This window comes from Oryzias latipes, chromosome 7 (genome assembly GCF_002234675.1).
Source record: "Oryzias latipes chromosome 7, ASM223467v1".
NCBI classification, from domain to species: Eukaryota; Metazoa; Chordata; class Actinopteri; order Beloniformes; family Adrianichthyidae; genus Oryzias; species Oryzias latipes.
This window is the reverse complement of record NC_019865.2, coordinates 21,759,397-21,786,688: the sequence shown is the minus strand read 5'-3', so window position 1 is coordinate 21,786,688 and position 27,292 is coordinate 21,759,397. Positions and strand designations below refer to the sequence as shown.

General features: G+C 40.0%; 1 protein-coding gene and 1 long non-coding RNA gene across 2 annotated transcripts; one reads left to right on the top strand and one right to left on the bottom strand.

Moving 5' to 3' along the window:
• Window positions 1-520: 520 nt before the first annotated feature.
• LOC105354432 lies at window positions 521-2,604 on the bottom strand. The gene is made up of 3 exons (XR_002873538.1): window positions 1,990-2,604; window positions 1,220-1,284; window positions 521-827 (listed from the first exon to the last, which is right to left on the bottom strand). It is a non-coding gene; the product is annotated as an uncharacterized LOC105354432 (long non-coding RNA).
• Window positions 2,605-3,806: 1,202 nt separating this feature from the next.
• Window positions 3,807-25,927, top strand: LOC101171247 (ras-related protein O-Krev). Its single transcript, XM_004070864.2, has 9 exons — window positions 3,807-4,032; window positions 5,427-5,571; window positions 7,389-7,476; window positions 8,533-8,601; window positions 8,702-8,758; window positions 8,847-8,987; window positions 22,120-22,263; window positions 22,689-22,804; window positions 25,220-25,927. The coding sequence occupies exons 3-8, from the start codon at window positions 7,420-7,422 to the stop codon at window positions 22,773-22,775; spliced, it is 555 nt and encodes a 184-aa protein (XP_004070912.1). The 5' UTR covers window positions 3,807-4,032; window positions 5,427-5,571; window positions 7,389-7,419; the 3' UTR covers window positions 22,776-22,804; window positions 25,220-25,927.
• The last annotated feature ends 1,365 nt before the right edge of the window (window positions 25,928-27,292 follow it).

Genomic DNA, 27,292 nt, shown 5'->3' with positions numbered 1-27,292 from the left:
TGAGTATCTCTTTATCTAAATAAGAGCTAATAAAAACATGGCGTTTAAAAAAACCTCACATTTCTGAAACAGCAAGAGAAACGGGTGAACCAAAGTCTCCCTGCTCTGCTCCATTCTGATGCATTCACCTGCAGACAAATAGATCCATGAATGTCTTTGTTTTCCTCGCCTGAGTTGGAATCTGGATCTAAACTGTACGGCTGAAAAGCTCTGATATTGTTTGCCATTTTTGTCGCACCAGTCATGTTAGGTTGTAATCAGGGCCGGCCCTGGTCTTCTGGGGGCCCTAAGCGAAATTTAATTTGTGGGCCCTCCAACTGATCAGCAGCACCAAAAAAAGCAACTGTTGTTGTAATATAAATGAGATCTCTCTATTAATACATTTGTGAATTATTGTTGCTGCCGAAGAATTGAATACAGTAAATTGTCTGCATGTTGGATGCACATTTAGTGGTGCCAAACAAATTTTAAATGCAAAGAAATAAATATGAATGACAAATGTATATAGATATACATTTTTTTAATGTAACATTAGGCACTCAACAAATGACATTCACAAAACTCCAACTTATTAAAAACAGCAACTTAATACCAAATCAGATAACGATAAAACAATCATACATAAAGAAAACAACAGCTCACTGAGGGGGATTTTAGAAAGTCAGAGTCTTTTTCAGTCTGAAAAGGACCTCTTTGCACCAAATCCATTCTTACTGGATCTAAGAGTGTGGTTGGTCATTCAGCTTGACCAACTGGGTTTGAGGTACCGGTAGGTGGAATTTTGGATCCAGTAGGCTCCTCTTCCATACACGCCTCTCTTGGAGCCTCTGGAACATAAGATACATAACTTCAATAAAAGCAAACAGTGAAAAGTAAAGCAGTCAAATGTTTTCCCTTTCAACAGTAGATGTGGTGACAGGAGTTTCTTCTGCAGCTAAAAAACAAGAATTATAATTATACAATAATCAATGATAAAGCTAATAAAATACCTAAAGCAGAAAACTACTAATAGTTTAGTGGCTCGATTAAAATCTGTGTGCAGGTTTTTCACAAATTCATGATCTTTTTATATATTTATGAGATTTATTGTTTGATTGGGATATTTATTCATTTTTATTATGAACAACTTGGGACTCCATTCTCTTCAGCTGCTGTTTATGAACATAAGGGGTTATGCAGACACTGTTTTTTAAATTACTTTACATGTTATTAAAATTACCTGAGATGACATCTTCAGTGAAGTCAGGAACATCTTGGGATGTGGACGCTGCACCACCTCCAATACTTTTTGAGAGCAGAAGAAACTGTCGGCTGAGACGGAACTGTGCAAAACATCATCATTATGTAGAATCAAAACTGCAAAATACAAATAAGAAAAAAATTTACCCATTTATAAATAATAAATGTGAACAATAATTTGAGTATAAATGGAAATTTAAGCATTTATACACGTCTTTATCAATTATTTTGTATGTTCATGATTTTAAAATTAGTACATTTATTTTGTTTATCATTTTATGAGAACATTCATTTCCTATGTATTTGGCAGTTTTGATTCTCCATATTTCATGCCAATGCAAGATTTTAAGACACGTTCAATGTTGAAAAAGTCGGAATACCTGACCTGCTATAATAAACAGCAGTTTTTTTAATGACATAAAGCTGAAAATGCAGAACGCACTAAATATTTGTAGCAAAACAATAACCAATACGATAACGTGAGTTAAACATTTTTCAGCCACCATAATCATCATTATTTACTTTTCTCTGCTCTCAGCTGTTTTAGAAGGTCATGTCCGACCTCATCTTGGAAACTTGGGTATCAGAATTATTTTCGAGTTTTCCATTGGAAATTACGACAAAAACGGGGTCGTTAATCTTAATGTGCAATCTTCACCTCGGATCGATTAGTATTTTACGTAAATCGCGCAGCTGCACAAAAATACTGGATAATGTAAAAAATACGGCCCCAACATCCTCCAAACTTACCTTGTGACTGATGTTGAATTCTTCATCTTTTTTCAGCTCCTAATGATGGATAAAGTCACTAATGGCATGAAGTTGTCTTGTTGTCGCTTTGATCAGTGTGACAAAATGTGCTCGTTTTTTTCTTTTCCCCAACTTTATTGAAATAAAATGAGCTCGTAAATACACAGTGTGCCAGGCTCAGATGCAATGATGTTGACCAATCGCTGCTAAGAGGGGCGTAACGTCCTTATTTGGGTTGCCAGATTGGTTCAGGTGTGTTGAAGGGGGGATCACAAAAGTGCAGGCAACTTTCTCTTGCACAACATTCAGAGCGCACGCTGGTACGTAAATTCTATGAAATTGGTTGCCAGGTTTGGGTCTTTTTTGTTTATTTTTTCGCCACTTCGGGGCCCTGATAGTGACGGGGGCCCTACGCGGCTGCGTAATTCGCGTATAGGGAGGGCCGGCCATGGTTGTAATTGTGAGGGGCTGTAAGCTCGTGGGACAGAGTGTAACCAGAGATTCCATGAAATGTCAGTAGAGGGTTACTCCAGTCCAAACATTCCCACCCACAACTCAGAGGTAATGAACTGCCGCTCTACAGAAACTATGTCCAAGAAAACGACAGTTTAGAAAAAATATTTGGCTAAAAACTGAAAAATCATGGTTAAAAGACAACTGGTAACGCTTTGAAAATGAATAAAAAATAATTGCATCACTGAGCTGAAATTTCAGTTAAAAAAACGTAAAGTTTTGTGATTAGTGCAGAGCAGATCCAGAATCTTTTCATATGTTTGTCCTGAATTAAAATATTCTTTGACAGCAGCAGCTTTTTTTGGGTCAGCAGTAACATTCATATTTTTGTTTTGAGGTGCTACATGTCTAATAACTGTTAATATGATGGACATACGTCATCATCCAATCAGCTATGTCCCATAATCATCATTCATCAAATCATCATTTCTAACATTTTGTTTTCTGAAGATTACTTTTGTTTTCTAAAACATTTCATTTTGTCATTTTCAAATTTTGTTTTGATTTCTAAAACTTAATGTCTTATTATTTATTTTGCTTTTTAAATTGTCATGTTTTTGCGTTGAGTGATTTATTGATGTGATTTGAACTTTAGGGCCAGCGTAGTTAATCCTTTAACATCAAAACTGTTGCAGCGAAAATAACATTTTTTTTAACTTATTTATTTTTTGACATACAAGGTAAATATTTTACCGTTCTCGCGATCCTCTTGAATCCGCTGATTCTGACGCAGAGAAAAGCGGCATTTCTTTCTGGTTTTGCGCCGATATACGCAGCACATTACTAACGTATGGAGCCACGGCTCCACTTTTCTGCAATGCTTTTTTCTCCGCTGCGGTATCCGCTGATGTACGTTGATGACGTAAACACTTCACTACAGCACGGTGCTGCGCACATCAGCGGAAAGCTGCTTTTCTCCGCTCAAGAGTCCACTGGAATTACTTTCAATGCGTTAAAGGTGGGAAAGTTACGGTACTGGAAATACTGTAAATGCAGGAGCTAAAGCTCCGATGTTTAAGAATTTTTACAGACTTTTTTCACGATCCGCTCCAGGTGACGCCAGCACGAACCCAAACTGAACGGCTCAGATGTACATTCTCATCAACAAAAACAACCATTCTTATTCGAAGTGTGTTACACCTGCACAGACACACACATACAGGAACGAGACTTTCAGACTCGCGGAGATGATGCTTTTTCCCCACGGCCACTACAATACAGAATGTGTGGGCGCACCGGTGCGTGCGAATATGGATTTTTTTTAGGCGCACCGTTGAAAAATTTAGTCGCGACTAAATTAGCGGCAGTCTAGAGCCCTGCTGCATAGATGTAAGCACATGCGCTTTAACAGACTTCATGTCATGTGTTTGCTCCTATGTGATGATAAGAGCAGAAGGAGCCGCGCGGCTGAAGTGACCGCTCTACAGAGCGCTGCCATAATTGGCCGAGTCTGGTCCAATCAGCGGCTCCCGCTGAACCTTCCGTACATCCACAGGCTCGGAACGTTTAGCGCACACGTAGCGGAACACGGTGAGTCTCATCAGGCTTCTACTCACTGTTGAAATCAGTTATTTCGAAGTAATTAATTCAATTATGACGCAGTAGTTCAGTAAGGATACAGTAAGCAGCTATTGTATTTTAACCCGGACAACTTGTAAAGCTGCTGGTAAAGACTGGTGCTTGTTGGTAAATAGCTTAGCTGAGAGGCTAATTTAAAAGACTAAAAAGCTAACGGTTGCTAACCGCGGATTCTGACGAGTTGTTCGTGCAAACATTTATAGTGATTTAGATAAGCGAACGTTTATTTATACCTCTCATTTCTGTGTATGTATTCTGGTAACTCTAAAGGGGTTTTAAGTAAAACTTTCGGTAAAGTAGTGACACCCTGAGAGTTCAGCCCTAAGCTAACTTAGCACTCGGTGTCTGAGCGAAGTAGTTAGTGAGCCGCTATGGAACATTAACAAAGTTGTAAAATAAATTCAAGCGGTGAATTAGTGTTAATCTGTTTGTTAACTTGTTTGTCTATTGGCCACAATATCTTTAGTTTTATCGTTTCTGTAGTTCGGAGTTTAACCCTGATCTCCAGCTACGTTAGTTAGCTTATATGCTAACTTAATGCTAATACGTAAGTTGTAAGACTTTTTGTAGGTAATGTTTAAAATTTGTCTGGTAAAATGTGTGACCAGTTCGTGTTTGCGTTTACGTAAAGTCGTCAGTCGATTGGGGTAACTTTTACACGATGTTAGAGCGTTTGTTACAATGGGGAACTAATAGCCACACCCTTCCTTTCGAAACCAACTCCGCTAAAAAGTTGTCTCGAAAACAAAACAAATTTTATTAGCGGCTTTCGGTTATAAAAGATAACAGTGCGCCACGGCCTTGTCATAAACCACGATTCGTTAAGAAAAAGTCGTGTTGAAGAAAGTTTTTGTCAAGTTTCGAACCAGGCGCCTTCCTGTTCATTTGAGTCGAGGTAAAACGCAGTTACAGCGTCCGGGGATGACACATGATACCTGCTGTATATTGAACTGAAGGGGTTGAGTCACCTACTTAGCTTCACTGCCATTCAACCCTAGCCAAATGTATGCATTTATGTGTTTTGTGTTTCTACAGGTTAGAAGTTGGGTTAAAACTAGATTATTTGCATTTTAATGCTGTTATCTAACTTTTGTTTTTCATGACGCCGTAGTTGTCATCAAGAGATGTTGACCTTCTGTTGGACTGTCTTGCTTTTTGTATTGATCTGTAAAACACCTTTACAGTCCTTTTAGTTTTAAGTTCCTTTGTGGAAGGAGATTTAAGGTCTTTTTGCACTAAAGTGACAGTCACAGATGTGATTGACTTTTTACACTATAATAGGATGGATGCAATCTGTAATCATTTATATGTACTCCTGACATAAATCTTCTCTTGATTTTCTTTAGGACTAGTTTGAGCACTTTTTTTTTGGTGTTTTCTGGTTCCCCATTGATCCTCATTCCCTCTGGAGCGGTTGACATAATTGTACCCGAGGACCTGCTGACCCCTTATCCCCAGATGTAGAGGGACTTATCGACATATCTGTGAACAGTAGGTCATTTTATTTATTTATTACTATATTTAAAAAAAAAATTAAGTGATGTCTTTCATCTATTCCTTCATTTTTGAAGTATTCATTAGCTGCTAACAAAAACGAGGAAGCGTTTTAATTTTCATAGCCCTAAGTGGGACGAATAAATGAAGTGCTTGTTACTTCAGCTGTTTGAGTCCAGCCTCAAATCTTGTCAGAGGAAGGCTTATGCTGCTTATCTGATGTGAAAGGCTTTGAGGCAAAGGCTGTGACACCCACACAAATTTACATCTTAAACGGAGTGATTTTTTTTCCTCCCCTCTTCATGCATTCACTTCTAAGCTAACAAGCACATCAGGCGCATGCTGGCGTCACCTCGAGGTACGCCCCCTCACCCCAGTAATGACATTGGCGCAGTGGGCATGCATGCTTTCTCTGATCTCCTTTCTGTGTTTGTATGTACTTGAGTAAAGGATGGTCATCACAATGGCTCTTTGTGTGTGTCTGTTTCTCACTGCGGGTTTCTGTTTGTCCTTCATACATCAGAGTTAGAATTGCTAATGTCGGCCGACTGTGACAGAGAGCTGTATGTAGCGCCTGTCTCAATGTTCGACAAAGATCACAGCAGACCTGCATCAGGTTCAGATTCAAAAATGTACTTTGATGCTTTACTGTAGATGTTCTCTGACATGGTAAATAAAGAAATACTTTTTATATGTATCATGATGTTTTAATTAAATTTGATGAACAAAAACCTTTTTTTCCATATTTGTGATTGATTTATTGTTTTTTCTTCTTCATGGAATTAGGGTTGTTTTTTGTTTTTTTTAAATCAATTCATTTTTTAAGTCAAAATAGATGTGAAAGATAAATAAATCATTTAATTTTATAACTTAATGTCATTATCATGATATAATTACTATTTTTGAGTTTTCTTTTTTTGATTTTCGGAAAAAAACAGAGTATTTGAGATTCACAATCCTTCCATGTCTCTTGATTTTCTTTAGGACTACCGTAGTTTGAGCACTTTTTTTGGCTCCCCATCGACCCTCAGTCTCTCTGGAGCGGTTGTCATATTGTACCTGAGAATCTGTTGACCCCTAATCCCCAGATGTAGAGGGACTTATCAACATAAATCGGTTTTGTCATCTGGATTCTCAAATTACTAGATTACTGCTGTAATTCATAAGTCATAATTCAAAATGTATCTTTGGTTCTTCCTGCTGTGTGGACTAAAGGTTTTCCTAAATTGGGATCCAGCTGATTGATTTGAGAAAATGCCTATTTTTGTGTGAAGCGTGTCACACTTGAACATTCTCCTGCTAATTAATTCCAGGCCGTGTGTGCGATCTGAAAGTGTGTTGAGCTGATGAAGCTGATGATAGGTCACTCTTGGTGGCCTTTTTCCCCTGTATTGTAATGAGGTGAAGTTATTTGGAGCTCTGGAACACTGACGCACTAGCTTCAGCTTTTATTCCACAGTTTAGAGGCCAAGTGTTAAAACCGGCTTGTTTTCTTACTTTATTCACTTAATGGTCTTGAGATTTTGAAAGACTTTTTTTAAAATTGCTATTCACTCTTTTTTTTCCCCAATGATTGATTGATCATTATTTGTTTATATCTCCATTAAGTAACTCAGTCTATTATTTTGGATAAATATCTTTAGGATTAGGTGGGAAACCTAATTTGACAGAGTGAAGTTCTGAAAATATTTTTCCATTTTCTTTCTGTGCCCTCATTCTGAACAAAGATGGCACATTTGAATGATGAAAGACGTTGTTTTCTGTAGTAGAAAACTCTGTTCTCAGTTCCTCATCCTTCCTCCATTCTTTCTCAGACTCTTGTGCGGTCCGGTGAAGTTGCCCACCATGCGTGAATACAAGCTGGTTGTGCTGGGATCAGGAGGCGTGGGAAAATCTGCACTGGTGAGTTCATACCATCAAGCATTTTAGGCTTTCGTGGAACGCAGACGTATTTTCAAAATATTTATAGCATTTTGTGTTTGTGTAGCATCAAACAGGACAAATTGCAAATTGAGTAAAAAGAAGCATTACTTTTTCTGAACCCAAGGATCGGCTGATAATTTATATTTCTGGAGCCTTTAATCCAAAATTCATAATAAAATGTATCACTTCCTGACTGAAACTCCATCATTTTCCTTGTCATGGCTTCAATGTTATTGCTGATTCATGGAAAAGGTGAAGGATTTTTCTCTGTCTTATCAGTTTTCTCTTGTGGTAGCTTTAAAGGCACTGGGTAATATTAAAGTGACAAGTCTTTTAACTATTCAAACTGTAGAAATGTAACCTTTTTGTGCAACTCGTGCAAACCTTAAAGGGAAAATATGTACGTGACATAATTTGAAAGACAGTGACTTGGTATTTTCTATGATTATTTAGGACTACAAGACAAAAATGTGTGTGTTACATGTGAAGTATCTGTGGGTGTAAGAAAAGCGACCTGTCAGAGAAAATCTGAGTCACTGATACTTTTGTAGTTTAGGGTTACTGAACTCATCATTGTGACTGCAGACTTGTATTGAGTTATTCTGATGAGCATAAAATCTTAATCTAGTGCATTTCTCGTTATAATCTTTAAGAGGAAGTAATAACTTGTAATATTTTACTGGGAATTACTTTAAAAATGTAAAATTCTCCTTCAGAAAAAAGGTATTTAAACTACATTTCTGGTCCAACACTTTTTTTCTTCACCTGACTGTATTTACCATAGATCTTATTTTACCGTGCTAGTTAAGAATTGATTTAAAAAGAACATGAAAACTTAAACTGATGCTTGAGAATGGTTTCAAGATTAAGTTAAAAAAGGATATGTGAAAAGGTTTTTCTGAATACTTAAACGGTATTAGTAACAATATCAGTTCCTTAGATTGTTTATGACCAATCAGAAGTTTTCAGGTTCTGGTCACCACCTGATGTATCCTGGGCCACAAGTTAAATATTATTTCTTTTTGTCTCTTTCAGACAGTCCAATTTGTGCAAGGCATCTTTGTGGAGAAGTATGACCCCACAATAGAAGATTCTTACAGAAAGGTACAACCACAAGCAGCATTAGTGACATGAGGAACGTTTTCAAAGACACTCCAACCTGTTAATAGTCGTGCTGTGCTTTATCTTTTCTTCTCTTGAACAGCAAGTGGAGATCGATGGGCAGCAGTGCATGCTTGAAATCCTGGACACAGCTGGAACAGTAAGCTGCAGCAAACGGTTTTTGTTTGGGCTGGTCCTTGCAGCAAATTGCAGGTCACTGATGATCTGGACTCTCTGTGCTTCTGCAGGAACAGTTCACGGCCATGAGGGACCTGTACATGAAAAACGGACAAGGCTTTGCTTTGGTCTACTCCATTACAGCACAGTCGACATTTAACGACCTACAGGACCTCCGGGAGCAGATCCTGCGAGTAAAGGACACAGAGGATGTGAGTGCAGACCTCTAGACTTTATGAATGAACGCTGAAACTTTTTTCTTCAATGGTTTGTGATCTTCACTGGTGTCCATGGATTACATGAAATCCTCTATCCACCTTTCTCCACCTTTGAACACGTCAAAGTAAGGGCGGGGTCATCTGGACCCTATAGGATAGCACAAGGGTTAAGGGTCTGAAAATCATTATCACACACTTTTGTCAGACATGAACATTTTCACACTTTTCTCCTTTGTTTAAACTTTTAAAGTCAAAATCTTCATAGAAAATAGTTCTGTTATTGTAGAACAAAAACAAAGATCTGATCAGGATTGAAAATTTATGTAAATGCCACAGACTGAACGCTTTCTGTACAGGAGACACGGCATGGAGGAGATTGATTGACAAGGTCAACAGCCAATCACGACACGGAAAAAAACTTGGTGTTTAAAAAAAACATGCTGTGTAGCTCAAAAAAAATCCACAAAACGGTGAGGCCACAAAAGATGAACCACGATAAAGCGAGGGGGAACACTGTTTCTAATAGTTACCGCATCTCATCTGGTGTTTATAAATCGTGGTAGCTCCAAAATTCCTGGTTAGTTTTAGCTGAATGGTTAAAGAGTGAGTTTTCAAAACTGATAAAGGACCCATATCATTCACATTCAACTTTAAGTGTATTAGAATATTCATTCCTTACCATAAACAACCCTAAAGCCATATTTTGATCCGTTCACGCATTTCTAAGTATTCTAATAAAAACCTGCAATCTGAGCACCAGACCCTCCCAACCTGCTATTTTCATGCTCTGGCTTGAACTTGCATGTGATTAAAAGACAAAAACAAAGAATCTAATTTTTTCTAAAAACAAGGTTTGGTGATGCGTTGACTATTAAATTCTAGGAGCTTTTTCAGATCTAAAATGGGACCGCCTCATTGTTTGTCTCCCCTCATGAACTGCAGCTGCTTGATGAAACTGCTGTCATGTAGCTTCTTGCATGAGAATGTGTCTTTGCGCATCTGTAATACAGCTACAAGTTTAAAAGGAGAGTGCCCATTTGTTTAGAGATCGGTTAAACCTCAAGCCTGGCTCCTAAACAACAATGCAGCACCTATTTTTGACTGGTAACTATCATCAGCTGACCAGCAGTTAAGCAGTTGGTGAGGTCAGCCTTCACATTTTAAGTCAAAAAAGGCTCATGGTGCAAGTTTGAATGAGAGTAAATCAGTTGTGAAATGTTTTGTCTATAAAACTGTTTTAATGGAGAAGTGACAGCACAAAGTTTTTCTTTTTTCTCCTCTCTGCTCAGTGGCTTTTTCAGGCACAACAGCCTCCAAAGCAGCAGCTGTAGTAACGGTGATATTTTATATGGCTTTGATCTGTTCTCCAGAGCAGTGTTTTTCAACCTTTTTTGAGCCACGGCACACTTTAACCTTGACAAAAAACCCATAGTCCGTATTGATCTACAGCCCCCCCCCCAACCGCCGCGCGCGCGCAATCTTGCGTGCGTTTCTGTGATAATTGTGGCAGAAAAAGCAGGAAGTTGCAGCTGTTTTTTCTAAAAGATGAAATGAGAGTAAAGTTAGAAAATTTAAAAACTGTTTGATGCGTGTTCGTTGTGGTTTCAAGACGTTTAACAAGGACGACTCATTGTGCGCTGAGGCGCTGTCCCTATAATCCAATGCATCATAGGAGATGTAGTGTGAAAACTGCCGCAAAAGGACAGAAAGACTCGCGTCTCTGAGCTTCATTGTTTTGTTCACCTTTTCCACGGTCTGATACCGGATTCTGTGGAAAGCTACACCGCTAAAGACGAGCTTTAGCTGGTATTTTTGTCAGAACTGAGCGACTTTTTGAGCTAAATTGGAACAAGGAAGTTAAGACTTTAACCACTTCTGATTGGTCAGACTGATGGCATGTGATTAAGCCTTCAAGAATGATTGGTGGAAACAGTTAAAGGGGCGGGACTTTTCCAAAAACAGCTTTAAGGCCTGTTCACACCGGGACGAATTTCGCCGGCGATTTTCGCCGACGTTTAACGCCTCGTGACTAAACAAAGGGCACCAACGAGAGTGTGCACACCGACGCGAAAAAACGCCACGCGTTAAAGCGTCAAAAAAAAAAAAACGCCTCGGGTTCGTTTTTTTTTTTCGACGCGTCGCGTCGAAATCTACTCGACCAATGAGAATGGCGCTTTTGCTCACGTGTCTGGAGCTTCTGAAGTTACAGTAAAACACAACTTGGGGGCGCTCAAACACAAAACTGCCTTGCTGAGCACACATACCAGCGAAGAAGATAGACGCCAAGTAGCGTCTACACAGCCGCGAAGCAATAATGACGGACATTCTAAAATATCCCCGAACCAAGCACCAGTTGGAGCTACTGATGCTTGAAATATTCATGTTTTCTTTGTTTGATTCTGACAAGCGTGTAAATACTTGCTCTCTTCTTCTGAGTGAAAAGCGACTTTAAGAAGCGTAAAGTTGCGCAGCGCCACCTTGTGTACAGGAGTATTTCTGTTTTACATTAAGCGCCATCTAATGTCAGGGAATGAAATTGCATGTTCACTCCACTCATCGTCAGCGAAAATCGCCTGGGTGTGAACACAAAAAACGTGGCGAAAAACGCTGGCGAATAACGCCTGGCGAATATTCGTCCCGGTGTGTACGGGCCTTTAGTTGCAGCTTAATCGCGGTACCGTCATTTTTATCAAAATGCCTTTAATAGAATCATATAAACACAAAGAAAAGATAATTTTATGATCTTTCATATTCCTAACTTCTCAGTGTTTTATCAGGGCCTGTTTGGATGAACAAAGCTGACATCCTGGAGATGGGAAATGTTTTTAGATCAGTTAATGAGGGCAATTTCCCACGGCACACTTGACCATCTCCCACGGCACACTAGTGTGCCGCGGCACACTGGTTGAAAAACACTGCTCCAGAGTACATTGTGTCAAAGCAAAGCAAAATAATTAAGCTATGATAGTTTTTCTTGTCTTTCAACACCCAAACAACCCAACAGAGTCAAACTTTTCCGATGAAAGCGTCCTAAAGTAAATGTTGTCTAAGGCTTCTTTATGATACACTTGAAAAATCCCACCAATCTTTGCTTTTTTGCCAATTTATTCAGAAATGAACACAGGTGACAACTTCAGGATTTGCCAACAAAGCCACAGTATGTGATTTAGTCAGTAACACTTCAGTCGTGTTCACACCCGCATAACTCTTTATGACCTGTTTAATATGTCTCAGATATTTATCTGACATGATGCATCATAGGCAAAGTCCGCCACAATGGTGTTAGAGAAGATTCGAGCTTCGTCTCTCTACGTGACTAACGAGAGGTATGTGGACTGGATTGGAGGAACCAACCTACCATTCAGGAACGTGATTCTAGCTGGAGTTCTCTCTGTGCTGCTTTTATTTATTCCAATTTAACGTCTTAAAATGCAGATAAATCTGCTTATTTCTACCTTGTGTAACACGACTTCCTCTTTTGCAAATGTCTTATTCAAACATCTGAGTCATTCACTCCGGAGTTGAAGCTAGCCTTTATGTAACTTAGCGCAGTGCAGCAGAGACACACAGAAATAGACTGTGTTGATAAGGTCAAATGGGTTAGTGGAACTAATGTTAACTGAGATATTCTTGAAATATTTCTAGCTATGTACATAGATTCTGCCTTTTTTTTCTTTTTTTTTTGAGTTTTGCCCACTTTCAAGGAAAAACTGCTTTGAGTTTGAGCAGCTAAGGGAGAAAGAAGGTACAGACGGACATTTGCAGATGTGGTCTTGAACTTAAAGGAACTGAAAGAATTAGTCCACCATTTTCTGAAATAACTACATGTAAGCATCAATATATCTCAGCTTTTAGCTGTTTTTAGATCCCATTTATTGCATGATTGCAATTTTCTTCTAACTTTATAGTAAATATGTGCGATAGTTTTCTACATGAACTTGGAGCTTGTAAATATTTTGAATTAAGTCTGCTGAATTCTGGATGTTGATAGTGGAATCTATTTGACACACAAATGAAGATAAGTGGGCCTATATCATGCTTTTCTTAAGCCTTTTGGAGTAAACTACATCCATATGTATGATCGGTTTTTACTCCTGGCACACGAAAGAACAAATTATTTATGAAATGAGTTGGGTTTTTTTAAGTGTACAATTTTCCTACCCGGCAGAAAGGCGACTTGATCTCAGAGGCACAGACTTTCGCTCCTTGTGGATGTCGCCCATTTCATGACGTCATCCCAGAACCGGCCTCGGCTGCGTGTCTGACTTTTGCCCCACAAAAACAAGTAACATCCACACTTTTGCAAAGATGGATGTGCATATTGTGCACATGAAATAACAGCGTTTTAGCTTCCTGGAAGGGGCTGTTCTCACTTATCTACGTCTCAATTTTCATGGGTTGGGAGTTGCCGGTGCTCAGATTGCAGGTTTTTAGAGGAACGGGTCAAAATACCACTTTGGGGTTGTTTATATTGAAAAATGAGCATTACAATACACTTAAAAGCTCAAAAAGTTTATTTTAAAAACATAAAAATGTGATCATTTGTTTAATGCGACTCGCCTTCTGCAGCAACATGTTTTTATTATTGAGTAATTCTGCTAGAACATCACACAGCAATGGTGTGTACGAGAAGCGTGTGTGGGGGTAGAAGATCTGAGCTGCTGTTTGATGTAATCTTCCACACTCAGTCTGCGTTCATACAGCTCCATTTAGAGGAAGGGTGTGCTTGGTGTTAAGTTTGCTGGCTTTGTCATTTATTTGCAGCAGATCACTTGACTTGTCAGATTTTATAAGCTGTGTTTTTAATTGGACAAACTGTGTGAAGCTCAATTCATTTAAATAAACAGGAGGAAAACATGTACACAGTCGGTGCTTCCTGAGGTATAAAATGTGTTATTTTTTGAGCTTCGGTTTCATAACGGCCAACAGAAAAGCCAACTTAAAAAGATGTGCTTTTACACAACATTTCCCCCCATCGGTGAAAATGCTGAGTCATCTGCAGGAATGCTGTTCAACTGTTCTACAAACATGACCTCACAGCTTAGATCTTGTGCAAATTAGCACATATGACAGAAGAGTTTTTCCTGGAGATTTGCTGCAAGTAGGGCTGTCCGATTGAACAATAATATGTATCGCAATGAAACCTTTTTTCAATAGAAGAATGAGTCTATTGCCATGGACTTTTATTTTGAAGCGTCTGAAATTAACACTCGCCAGTTGCGAGCATTTTCTCTCCATTGGCAAGTAAAAGTTAGAGGGTTAGCCGCCAGACGGCGAGTAAAAACGTTTGCGTAAACTTAGTCATGTTAGTTTTCTCTTCTGTTGGTGAATTTCTTTTGTCCTTTTCAGGCTGTTTTTATGTGATGATTTTATATAAAGTCTGATCACCTGGAAGTAGAATGAGGAACTCTCTAAATCTGTTCTTGTTTTCCCAGTATATTTGAATTTGAGTTTACAGTTAGATGGCAGTAAAGACGTGTTCATACCATTTATAAATTACTTTATGCATTTTCATTCGTCAAAAAAAAAAATCTGAAAAAAGTACAAAAAGTTATTTAAAAAAAAAACGAAGGTATTTCTGTGTAAAACGGTGTTATAATTTCGTTGTTACAGAATATGTTTAGCCAGTAGATGGTTTGTTTATTTACTTATTTGTTAATCTACTACCTAAAACGACAAAGGTAAGACCTGCGCTGCAGCTACAGTCTAAACTATGAGAAGAAATTCTGAGAATTTGCTTGTAGTTCCTAGCTTATTCACAGGATGTTGTGTGAAGAAACTGGATTTTCTAGAAAGGACTGTAAAATAGGAATATTTTTAGGTTCGTTACCCCATCAGTTTCTTGCACACAGAAATAATGAATAATGACTCAGAGACAAAACTTAGCTTTTGTGGAGGTTTTACTTCGCCCAAACACGAAGGGGACAGACATATGAACATGGTACATTCAAAGTCCGAACCAACGAGCTCAGGGATGGGCTTTGGTATAAAAACCCTGCATTTGCATATTCAGAAGATCGTCCGATGGGCCTCGTGTGAAAATAACGCCCACAGGTTACTGCTGGAGGGAAGCTCCAAGGCTAAAGTGAAGATAAGTCTGAGGCCTGCTCAGCAGAAAACATGCACAGAAAAGAGGGAGTATGGGAAGAAACTGTTAGAACAATAGTTTGGCTGTGCTTTCTTCAAATGTAATATAATTTTGAGATGACAATACATGCTCAGTGAATTAAGTTTAAACCATTAGTGTAATAAAAGTTAAAGGCAGTTTCTAACTATTCTTCACATACCCCCCTGTTTGTCATATTAAAATTATACATGGATAGTCAGCAGAACTCCTGTCATCATCAACCATACACCATTTCACGAAGATTTTCAGTATAGGCAGCATATCGGCTCTGCATCGAAAACAAAAATGTAGAGGTACATGTAAATACAAAAGAAAACATAAAATCAACGTGAATAAATGAGCATATCAGAGGTGGTAGGTGATACATGAGTGTTGATGCGAAAACCTCCAGGGCTAAACTTATACCGTCTGTGTGAAACATTCAGTGAGCAGTCAGGGAGGGCAAAACTCATCAACGGCTCTGTGCCCCTCAGCAGCCATCACTAGGGATACACATGCATCACCAGTCCAGACCTCGGCACAAAATTATTAATTAAAGTTACATAGAACAAGAAACATAATAAGAAATAAAGAAAATAAACAAATTGAAATCGAACAAAAGAAAAACAATAAAATAAATCTGTAAAGACCAGTTTCAACCACGAGCGGATGCGAATTAGGTTAAGTGTTGGCATAATGCTGATAGAGTTGGCCTGACAGCGATAATTCATTTGACACATGGAATCCAACAGGTGACGAAAAGAAAAAAAGAAAAACAACACACAGAGGACCGGAGTGACTAGTTTTATCAGTACACTCCACCAGAAGTAAACCAATAAAGTGGGGACCCAGACCAGTAGGCGTCAGTCATCTGAGAAGAAATTTGTGATTTAAGGGCCTTGACCTCGCTGATGATGTGAATGAGATCTCCAGAAGAAGAGGGAATAAAAGTACAAGATGAAACCACGAGGAACAGCTGGACCCATGTTAGCTGGTTCGAAGCTCACTGTAGCTGGAAGAGAGCAGCGCTAGAGGAAACACACCAGGGAGCTCCCCTCGCCATGAGTGGTGTCACACTGGGGCGGCTTCGTAGTTGGACTTCAACCAGGGATGTGTCTCAAAATGTCAGTCTCATAGGCTCTCAGCAATTTACAGTGGCTTACGGGAATCCAGGAGGGTCGTTCAGCAAAGTGTACTGTAGGTGGCATGGTGAGGAGAACCTTGTAGGGGCCCGTCCACCTCGGGTGTGACCAATCAGTCCGTTGAATGGCCTTCGAGTAAAGCAGGTCACCGACAGGGGTCTTCTGGTCAGGATGCAGAGTCTGTGGGGAGGAGAGAGCTGGAGGCAGACTCAATGCGTTCCTTTGTTCTCACAGCTTTCTTCAAATACTCATGTAAATCATCAATGGTGTCAGTAGAGCCAGGCATGAGAGTAGAAAAAAAAAAAAAAAATCAGGAAAAAAATAAAATAAATAAAATAAAATAAATAAAAATCAAAAAAATAAAAATTGTGAAAAAAACACATTGAAAGTGAAACAGACAAGAACTGCGTCTCATTTCAACAGTAGCATGAACAGGCCGATAACAGTTTGACTAATGGTAATGCTTGGACGGAAGGGAGTGGAGCATACTGCATGTGATTCTGGAGAATTCGCACAAGAGAATCACAGGTGACATTGTTTCAACTATCAGCCGCGCAAGCAGCTGCAGCTTACAGCGAGTGAGTAAAGGTGGGGGCTGATCAGATAAGGTGGTGAGGTCCGGGGAGAGAAATAATTTTGCTAGAAACAGAAACTAAATGTCCCGAAAATTTTAACTTGTGCTTGGGCCAGCTGGAGTTTAGTCTTACCGCACTTATTCCCCTGAGAGTTGAAACTTAGAACGATTAGCAGACATGTCCATTAAAAAAAACGTAAGGCGAGTTAGTGAACCAGAGACCCTCAGGAATGCTTTTAAGGGGTCAATCCTGATTTACAAGCAGAAATGCAGGGACCTGATTAGTGGGGTCAGAAGGCTGCAATCAAACTTTTTATGAGCAGGGGAGAGTGAACTAAAAAAAAAAAAAAAAGGAAGGCTGCACCAGCCGTCCGAGTCTGATCATGTTTATACAAGAGGGAGGTCTGTCCTCCACAAAATGATCCACATCTGCTTTGTAAGAAATGATACTTTCTATTGCTTTTTCTGAACATCTACCCTAGTCCATGTCCTAAACACTAAAATACCCCCAAAAAACATACTAAAACACGTCCTATCATTATTCGGAGAGCAGAGAAAGCTTTTATATCTGCTTACAATGGAGAAATCACCCCTCCTTTCTGCGAGTCCTCATCAGCCTGTCTGCAGGCTCGGGCACGCGCACTCTGATCTGTGAAGCTGTCCCCCCCTCCTTCTGCTCTGTCCTGCACTCTGAGGCTGCTTAACTTTCTATCAAATCCATAATCTTTAAACCATTTATCCAAATACTTGATTTATGTCTGATCCTGACTTCCCACATACTTCCAAACTTTATGAAAAGTTTTCTGGACCTGATCAATGTGCTTTTTTTCTTTTTAGTGAGATTTTGTGAATGAGTCCCACCCATGTTTTCTAGGGTTATGAATGACGATCAGCCACAACGTTCTCAGGAATTCATAGACCACACCAGGCTTCTACAAGAGCTAAATCCCTTGCGGATGTGGCTGTCCTGAGAACCAGCTTCTCAATTTCAATCACAAACCAGAGCTCCCACCCAAGTAACCCTTTTTATGGATCCTCCAGCGCTGAATCTAATCAGCAGAAAAAGCTTGGAGAATCAGAAAAGAAGCCTAATTATTTGTCAACTGAGTCACCATATTCATTATGCATTTATTTAGAATAAGATATGAATCAAAGCCATCATGAGGCATTAATCAAAGCGAGCATACACCACAGAAGCCGTCGCAGAAAGCAGACACAGACAAGACATAAAAAACGTTACACACACATGAATTCCCCGGAGCTCCGTTTGTTCCCAAATGCCGTGCACGACGCGCCTTAACCGAATCTGTCCCTAAGCCGTCCACACAGCCGACAGCACGTTTCAACCGATTCTGTCCCTACGTCGGGACACACAGCTTCCGACGGGTTTCAACCTAATCTATCCCTACGTCGGGGACACACAGCTTCCGACGGGTTTCAACCGAATCTATCCCTACGTCGGGGACACACAGCTTCCGACGGGTTTCAACCGAATCTATCTCTACGTCGGGGACACACAGCTTCCGACGGGTTTCAACCGAATCTATCCCTACGTCGGGGACACACAGCTTCCGACGGGTTTCAACCGAATCTATCTCTACGTCGGGGACACACAGCTTCCGACGGGTTTCAACCTAATCTATCCCTACGTCGGGGACACACAGCTTCCGACGGGTTTCAACCGAATCTATCCCTACGTCGGGGACACACAGCTTCCGACGGGTTTCAACCGAATCTATCTCTACGTCGGGGACACACAGCTTCCGACGGGTTTCAACCTAATCTATCCCTACGTCGGGGACACACAGCTTCCGACGGGTTTCAACCTAATCTATCCCTACGTCGGGGACACACAGCTTCCGACGGGTTTCAACCGAATCTATCCCTACGTCGGGGACACACAGCTTCCGACGGGTTTTTCTCTTACGCTACACACTTCTCCCTGTCATCTCCCGTGAAGGAGGACACATGCACCCGCAGCAGGCTGACTGCAGGCGCTCCTGTGGTCAGCGTGCACGCGCAGCACTGTGACTGCACACGGCTCTCTCTGTTCTTCCCCAAGAGATGAGGCACCCACACACAAGACACAGACACAGTCAACATAAAACCCTAACAAGTAAAGAGAGGACAGACTTTCTGTGTGGCGTACTCACTTCAAGCAATGAACGTCGCTATTTGATGAGGGTCCGACGTCACCGGGGGCACCACCGGACCCAAGGGCGAGGGCCGCCGATCCTGAAGGCGGATTGGTCAATGCTGAGGCTGTGATCTCAGACCGCTAGCGGTTTTCAGGCAACCCCCCCCAGGGGTTCCAGCGATGTCCAGGGCGCGCGCCGGCCGGCTCAGAAGGACCAAATGTGAAGAAACTGGATTTTCTAGAAAGGACTGTAAAATAGGAATATTTTTAGGTTCGTTACCCCATCAGTTTCTTGCACACAGAAATAATGAATAATGACTCAGAGACAAAACTTAGCTTTTGTGGAGGTTTTACTTCGCCCAAACACGAAGGGGACAGACATATGAACATGGTACATTCAAAGTCCGAACCAACGAGCTCAGGGATGGGCTTTGGTATAAAAACCCTGCATTTGCATATTCAGAAGATCGTCCGATGGGCCTCGTGTGAAAATAACGCCCACAGGTTACTGCTGGAGGGAAGCTCCAAGGCTAAAGTGAAGATAAGTCTGAGGCCTGCTCAGCAGAAAACATGCACAGAAAAGAGGGAGTATGGGAAGAAACTGTTAGAACAATAGTTTGGCTGTGCTTTCTTCAAATGTAATATAATTTTGAGATGACAATACATGCTCAGTGAATTAAGTTTAAACCATTAGTGTAATAAAAGTTAAAGGCAGTTTCTAACTATTCTTCACATGTTGACAAAAAGGTTTGACAATTTTATGTTTGTTCTGTACAACTAGAAAACATTTTAATTAATCTGTAGAATTAATGCTTCGTTTTTCAGTGAATTTGTTATGTTTAAAGGATGATGAGTAATAAATATTTAAATCCAAACAACCTGCTGATGATGACACATTTATCTTGTGAGCAGAGTGTACAAATTTGACATATATACTATATAGTTATTTGGATTATATCGTAATATATATTGTTATCCCCTTCTATAATAAATTATATTGTGACATAAAAACATTGCATATCACCCAGCCTTAGATGCAAGTTATGGATGTTGTTGTAAAACTTTAATTGGAGATTAGTGTGTTATTAGCTGGTGAAGCTTTTTCATAATCATTGTCATTGATAAAACACTCTGTAGGATGCATGGACTGAAGGGGTCTGTTGTTTTTTGAATGATATTTACAGCAGCAGAATGCAGCTTCGGATCAAAGCAGATGGTCAGATATCCAGAGAATACAGTGGGGCGAAAAAGTCTTTAGTCAGCCAGCAATTGGTTTGGGAGTGGTTTTCAGCAAAGGGACCAGGACGACTGATCCATGTGAAGGAAAGAATGAATGGGACCATACATCGTCAGATTTTGAGTGAAAACCTCCTTCCATCAGCAAGGGGATTGGAGAGGAAATGTGGCTGGGTCTTTCGGCATTACAACAATCACAAACACACTGCCCAGGTACCGAAGGAGTGGCTTTGTAAGAAGCATTTCAAGGACCAGGAGTGGCCTAGCCAGTCTCCAGATCTTAACCCCATAGAAAATCTTTGGAGGGAGTTTAAAATCCATGTTGCCCAGCAACAGCCCCAAAACATCACTGCTCTAGAGGAGATCTGCATGGAGGAATGGGCCAAAATACTGGCAACAGTTTGTGAAAAACTCGTGAAGACTTAGAGAAAATGTTTGACTGCTGTCATTTCCAAAAAAGGGTATACAACAAAGTATAGAGTTGAACTTTTGTTATTGATGAAATACTTAGTAATTTTCCACCATGTCATTTTCTGTTTGATTTTCTTCTTTTGTCTCATAGTTGAGGTATATACCAATGATAGGCCTGAGCGAAAAATCAATTGAATGAATTAATTCGAATTTTTTGTTACAGGCAATTTAAAAAATAACTAAATCGAGTTTTTGTGTTATGGCGCATTTTTGGCTCCCCAGAGCTTCGGTAGCGTTAGTTTCACACAGCGGTATGGCAAGCGACAAACAACAACATCATAGCACACACGAAAAAGCTAGCGACAACATGGCTACCGGTGAGAGTGGGAAGTTTGTTCCCAAGAAAGGAATAAAATCATTTGTTGATTGGAACTGGTATGGGTTTGCTGCCACAGACGTGGAGGAAGAGACCCCACGCTGCAACATTTGCCTAAAGCTCATTGCAGTCAAAGGCAGCAGCACCACAAACCTATTCCAACACCTGGGGGGGAACCTTTTACTGTTTTCCTTCACTCCGCGGCTCCTGCTGCTTCATCAGCGCTGTGATCAAAAATCCCACACCATCACAGCTCTAGTTTATATTTTTTGGGACACAAAAAAAAGCAACTTCTCCAGTACTGATAGCAGAACCGTTAAGGTCAGATCTTTTGGATACTGCGGTCTTGAAGAATGTTGAACCGGGACTCTTTCAATACCGGGGCTCGGTACTGAAGAACAATCACCGAAGCGGTCGCTTTGCATATAGCCAAAGACATGGTACCCATATATACGGTGGAGAAGACGGGGTTTATTCATTTGATTAAAACCTTAGACCCCAGATATGAGCTGTATTGTTAATCCTTTAGAAAGCGGTGCTACTCTCAAGGTGAATGTTTGTCTCCTTTTAGTCAAAACTACAAAGTGTGGCTTAAAACACAGCTGGGACTTTGATTCCAAGAGTGCATTCATTTATTTATTATTCATCCCAGAAATAGGGGTTACATTTGTCTTGCGTTTGATTAAATAAAAGCAAAATTTGCTTTAAGTTGTCTGCCGTTTGTACTTATTGCTTTCTTTAAGTGGGGGGGGGGTTTGAAATCAAATTAAAACAAATAAAATCGGAGATTTTTGGGCCATATCGCCCAGCCCTAACCTATGATGAAATTTAAATGCCTTTCTCATCTTTTAAAATAGAACTTCCACAATTGGTGGCTGACTAAATACTTTTTTTTGCCCCACTGTACATACCAAGAATCAATATGTTCATTTCATAGCAATGAGCATTTCCTCTTTTGTGTGACATCAGACCTCAACTGTTCAGTCATTTTGTAAATCCTGGCTGCAAATGTCAAACCAATTGACTTAAGCTTATTTTTTGAAGCACCATATTTACTTTGAATTCTGCCAAACCAATTTTTGAAAGCTATTATGTGGCTAAAAAAAATCCTGCTTTTAATTGAACATTTCCTCCTCTTGATCAGGTTCCCATGATCCTGGTGGGGAACAAGTGTGATCTGGAAGATGAGCGCGTAGTTGGAAAGGAGCAGGGGCAGAATCTGGCCCGTCAGTGGAACAACTGTGCCTTTTTAGAGACTTCAGCTAAATCAAAGATCAACGTTAATGAGGTGAGTGTCATGTGTTCATGGAGCAGCTCTGTTGGAAAACCAATTCTCACATCTGATTTCATTCAGATTTCAGTACTTTTGCCATGTGACAGCGATTTGCTGTTATTTATGCTGTTTCCTGTAAACAATAAATGTTACAATAAATGAGCCCAGTCCTCATCTGATGTCAAAATTCTGATTTGGTTTACTGAAAATTATAATAAAAAATCAAGCACTGGATTTCCTCCAAACCACCTAATCTGACTCCTGAGCCTCCCCCGGATGGTGCAGCTCAGCATCCTGGTTCCTCTATAGACCCACTCGCCTAATGCCTTTTAGCTGCAGCTGGAGCTTTTTAAAGCATTAGCACAAAGCTTTCCATATGTGGAGCTCTTCTCTTGGGGAACGTGCAGCTGATGTGAAATGTTCACATCCCTCTGTTGCAGATTTTTTATGATCTGGTGCGACAGATCAACAGAAAATCGCCGCCTGAAAAGAAGACAAAAAAGAAGTCTGGCTGCACGCTGCTCTAAGACTGCCACCCACAGTTGCTCCAGGCCAGGTGAGTGACGGAGTGGGTGTTAAATGTATTGTAGACATTTGCTGAGCTGCAGCTGCTCTCTGAGCTGCAGGTGGTCAGTGAAGGTTGAAGTCTGTGCTGGAAATAATCATTTTCTGGATTTCATGTTAAAAATCTAATCCTGAAGCTGTTTGACTGTTTTGATTGTAAAGTTTAAAAAAACACCAAAAAAAAGTCTACGCCAGTTTTGATGTGGTTTAATGAGGACGAGGAAATGTAGAGGTTAACGAAAATGAACATCATTGCCTGAAGATTTGTCTTTTTTGTTGGTATGAAAAATCTGACGCCACCTGCAGTTGATGTGTGCAACTACAGTTTCTCATGTTAGTGGTCACTGAAACCACTTTAAAAAGCCTTTAGTATAAATGAAAATGAAAAAAACCAAGGTTGCTGTCCTTGCTTTGGTTATACAAATACAGCCCTTATCGTCCTGCCTACCAGAGAAAAAGTTTGGCCCTTTTTTTTTCACCAAAAACTACAATTCCCAGAGCTCCACTCCTTCACGTTTGTTTTACTGAAAAGCCCAAAATGTCCTCTGTAGATCCTATAAGGAGTTAATTCCATAGTGTGCAGTGGTGGGGAGAAATTTAGGTTTAGAAATGACCACTACAGAGAACAAATTTGCAATTCCTGTAGTCAGGAGGATATGATTTATAAACAGAACAATAAGGCTACGTTCACACTGCAGGGTTTAATGCTCAATTCCGATTTTTTGTAAAAGTCCAATTTTTTTGCAAGGCCGTTAACATTTCCAATTAAATGCAAATTTTTTATGATCTCCTGTGTGAAATGACCCAGAAGTGACCCGCATGCGCAGAAAAGTACTCAATGGTGAACGACATCACTCATTGTTTGTGGAAGTAGCTAACGTTAACAATGGAATTTCAACAACAGTGTTATCAACAGCGGAGCTCTTTTTGCATTGTTACATTTATTTTCACAAAGGAGCCAGCACAATTACAATCTTCTCATTTTAAGAAGGCATTGGAGCCGGGATCGTCTGTATCCACTGTTGTGGAAAGGGGATGTGTATGTGCTTGGGGCTGCACGCATGTGTGTGTGTGTGTGTGTGTGTGTAAGAGACAGGACAGAGCGCGTGCAGCGAGGTAGAGAATGAGGGGGGCAGTGGCGGCGCGCATTCATGTTGTATGTTAAAGGAGGAAGGAGAACGAGAATTAAAGGTTTCCCCCAGAATAAATGCTATTGACTCTTTCTTAACCCGCTCTGGAGAATCTGAGGGTCCGAACGGGGAAGTGAACCCTGAAGGAGGATCCGCCTTCTGTCCCCCACGCTTCTGACCACGGTCAGAAAGGGAGAAGAAGGAAAAAAAGTCATCGCGGGGAAGGTTCAACACCACGCTCGGCCATTTCGCTGGAAATTTTTTCAAAAACCGCCCGGTTGCGATATGAGCCCTTGAGTTTGGCCTGAATAGAGCTGTCACCCCAAATATTAATCCAATCGGTGACCTTGCTTCCTTCCATCCTGACTGGTCTCAGCAGCATCGTCCGCCATGGTTGATGTTTATGTTCTTGTTCCCGCCTACTTCAACGCAGAATTATGACGTTTGTAGCATATCGATGACGTGCGGTCGGATTCATGTTGCCTGGCCGTTCAGACGGAGGTCGCATTTCAAAAGATCTGATGCGTATCGGATTCAGGACCACATACCCAAGTAGCCTGGGTCACATTTGAAAAGATCGGATCTGTGTCGTTCAGACTGTCATGAAAAGATCAGATGCAGGTCGCATAGCGGCAAAAAAATCAGAATTGGGTCGTTTCAGCCTGCACTGTGAACGCAGCCTTAAACTGTTATAAGAAAGAAAACACACAATTTGTCAATAAATATCCTGTTGGCTTTTATTTCTTAAAAGATTCTAAATGTTGGGGGAACACGATCTCTCATACAATCCACAGGTCATTAATACCAAAAATGCTTTTATTTTCTTAATGTAGTAACATAAATTCTCATCTATCTAAAATGATGCAAAGCTTGAATTTTGTTTTTTTATTTTAAAACCTTAATGAGTCCATTTGGGTACATTTTAAGCACAACTGTCATTAAAAACCAAATTCTAATCAACAAATTCCTGAAGAAAAGTTTATTCCAATTTTATACATGTAAAATAAACATCCTCTTGATGATTTAGAGTATATTTATTATTGAAAACAATCATTTGAGGGATAAATTAGAAATTTACTTTTAGATAATCTGTAATTCGGCTCACAAAATACAAAAATACTGTCATCTTCCTATTACTTGATGACAATTGAGCTGAAATGACATGTAAATGTATCAGTGGTTTTCATTTTAAAATGTTTTAAACTCCACCCAAACTGTGCTGTAGTCATTGTTGTGTTCATTCCTAACAAACTGCTGCATTCTTGTGAAACCTGCAGAAACAAGTGATGATTTACTGTTTCCCAGTGGATGGTGCCAGCATTCCAAGTCCTCGCCAGAGCAATTTGAAACAGGCCGACGGAAACTTTACCACTCGCAAGACACGGCACATACTCTTTAAGAACCTCTCTGCTTTTTAATGACAAAGAAATTTGTACAGTCGGCTTGGTGACAACAGTTTTTCATTTCTGTTCTTATCTTTTGTTTGTTCTTATCCAAGGTGTCTTTCTTCTGGAAAACGTCTCATGTGAAAACATAGACTGTGGATTTCAATCCACGTATGGGAACTAAAATGTTTTATTCAAAGTAATATCAGTCTTTGACAATATGTTTCTGAAAAGGATCCTGTGTAAAAGCTTGGTCTTCTTGTACATTTCTGCACTAACTGTGTCACCGAAGACGAGTCATTAACTATACTTTACTGGTTCCTCCTTACAAGGATGTGCATAGATAACATCTTTCCTAAGTGACTTTGTTTTATAATGACAGCTGCAAGCCTTCCATATTTCCCCATAATATATTGTTCTTCCACTTTTGCATAATAAAGTTAAGGAAATTTGTATTTTATAGACCGATGGGGGCAACGGGTGTTCTGATTTGTCTTGAGGATGGAATTGTACTTAACAACCTCTAATATTGCTTGTTGTTGCTGTGTCACAAATTTTTCCAGCTTTTATGAATGATTAAATTTTAGTACGTTTTCATTATCTCCTTTGTCTGTTGTGACATTATTGATGGGGTCTTTTAAGTGCTTGTCAGTTGACGTCTCAGAAAGTAATGCCAAATAAAATAAAAAATCTCACTCCACAGCTTTAATTGAAACCAGCATAAACTGAAACAAGATCCTGGAGTTTGAGCAGAAGATGGGAACAAAAGAAGAAAGCAAAGTTGATGAGTTGGAATGTGAAACAATGATCATTTCTAATGAAGAACAAAAGAACTTGTTCTTTAAATATAAACAACCCTAAAATAGCAAACTCGTTTACCCATAAAGCATCAGTGTGCACATTTAGAGTCCCACTCTGGTCATATTTGAAACTATTTTTAAGCGTTTCCAGTGGTCTTTTAATTATGACTGACATTTTTATTACGATGGAAGACAAAACAATTTAAGATTAAAACTGAGTATTTTATTTAAGCTCTGATTGCTCAGGAGCAGACAATAGCCTGCTGTTTAAAAAAGCTCTGTTGTGATGCAGCAAGTGAAATGGGTGAGTCCCTGCTTCGCTCCATTCTGATGCATCCTCTTTCTCTTTCTCTCTCAAAAGTTTGGACACCTCATTCAAAGAGTTTTCTTTATTTTCATGAAAATAACGGCATAAAAACTATGAACACGTGGAATTATATACATAAAGTGTGAAACAACTGAAAATGTCATATTCTAGGTTCTTCAAAGTAGCCACCTTTTGCTTTGATTACTGCTTTGTACACTCTTGACATTCTCTTGATGAACTTAAAGAGGTAGTCACCTGAAATGGTCTTCACTTTACAGGTGTGCCCTGTCAGGTTTAAGAAGTGAAGAAAGAAGAAAAAAAGCAGCTAAGTACAGAAAAACCAGTGGCCATCATTACTTTAAGAAATGAAGGTCAGTCAGTCCGAAAAATTGGGAAAACTTTGAAAGTGTCCTCAAGTGCAGTCACAAAAACCATCAAGCGCTACAAAGAAACCGGCTCACATGCGGACCGCCCCAGGAAAGGAAGACCTATTTGCCAATGAGCCTTCTGCACCTGTCCACAGGTATTTTGGCCCACTCCTCATCAGCAAACTGCTCCAGTTGTCTCAGGTTTGATGGGTGTCTTCTCCAAAGGGCATGTTTCAGCTCCTTCCACAGATGTTCAATGGGATTCAGATCAGGGCTCATAGAAGGCCACTTCAGAATAGTCCAACGCTTTTCTCTCAGCCATTCTTGGGGGTTTTTGGCTGTGTGTTTTGGATCGTTGTCCTGTTGGAAGACCCATGACCTGCAACTGAGACCAAGCTTTCTGACACTAGGCAGCACATTTTTATCCAGAATGCCTTGATAACCTTGAGATTTCATTTTACCTTGCACAACTTCAAGACACCCTGTGCCA

Bases quoted from the DNA above. Each gene is read 5' to 3' on its own strand.
- LOC101171247 (XM_004070864.2), top strand. From the start codon at position 7,420: ATGCGTGAATACAAGCTGGTTGTGCTGGGATCAGGAGGCGTGGGAAAA. The intron at 8,759-8,846 runs GTAAGCTGCAGC...GTGCTTCTGCAG, and splicing joins TCCTGGACACAGCTGGAACA to GAACAGTTCACGGCCATGAG. The intron at 8,988-22,119 runs GTGAGTGCAGAC...CCTCTTGATCAG, and splicing joins GAGTAAAGGACACAGAGGAT to GTTCCCATGATCCTGGTGGG.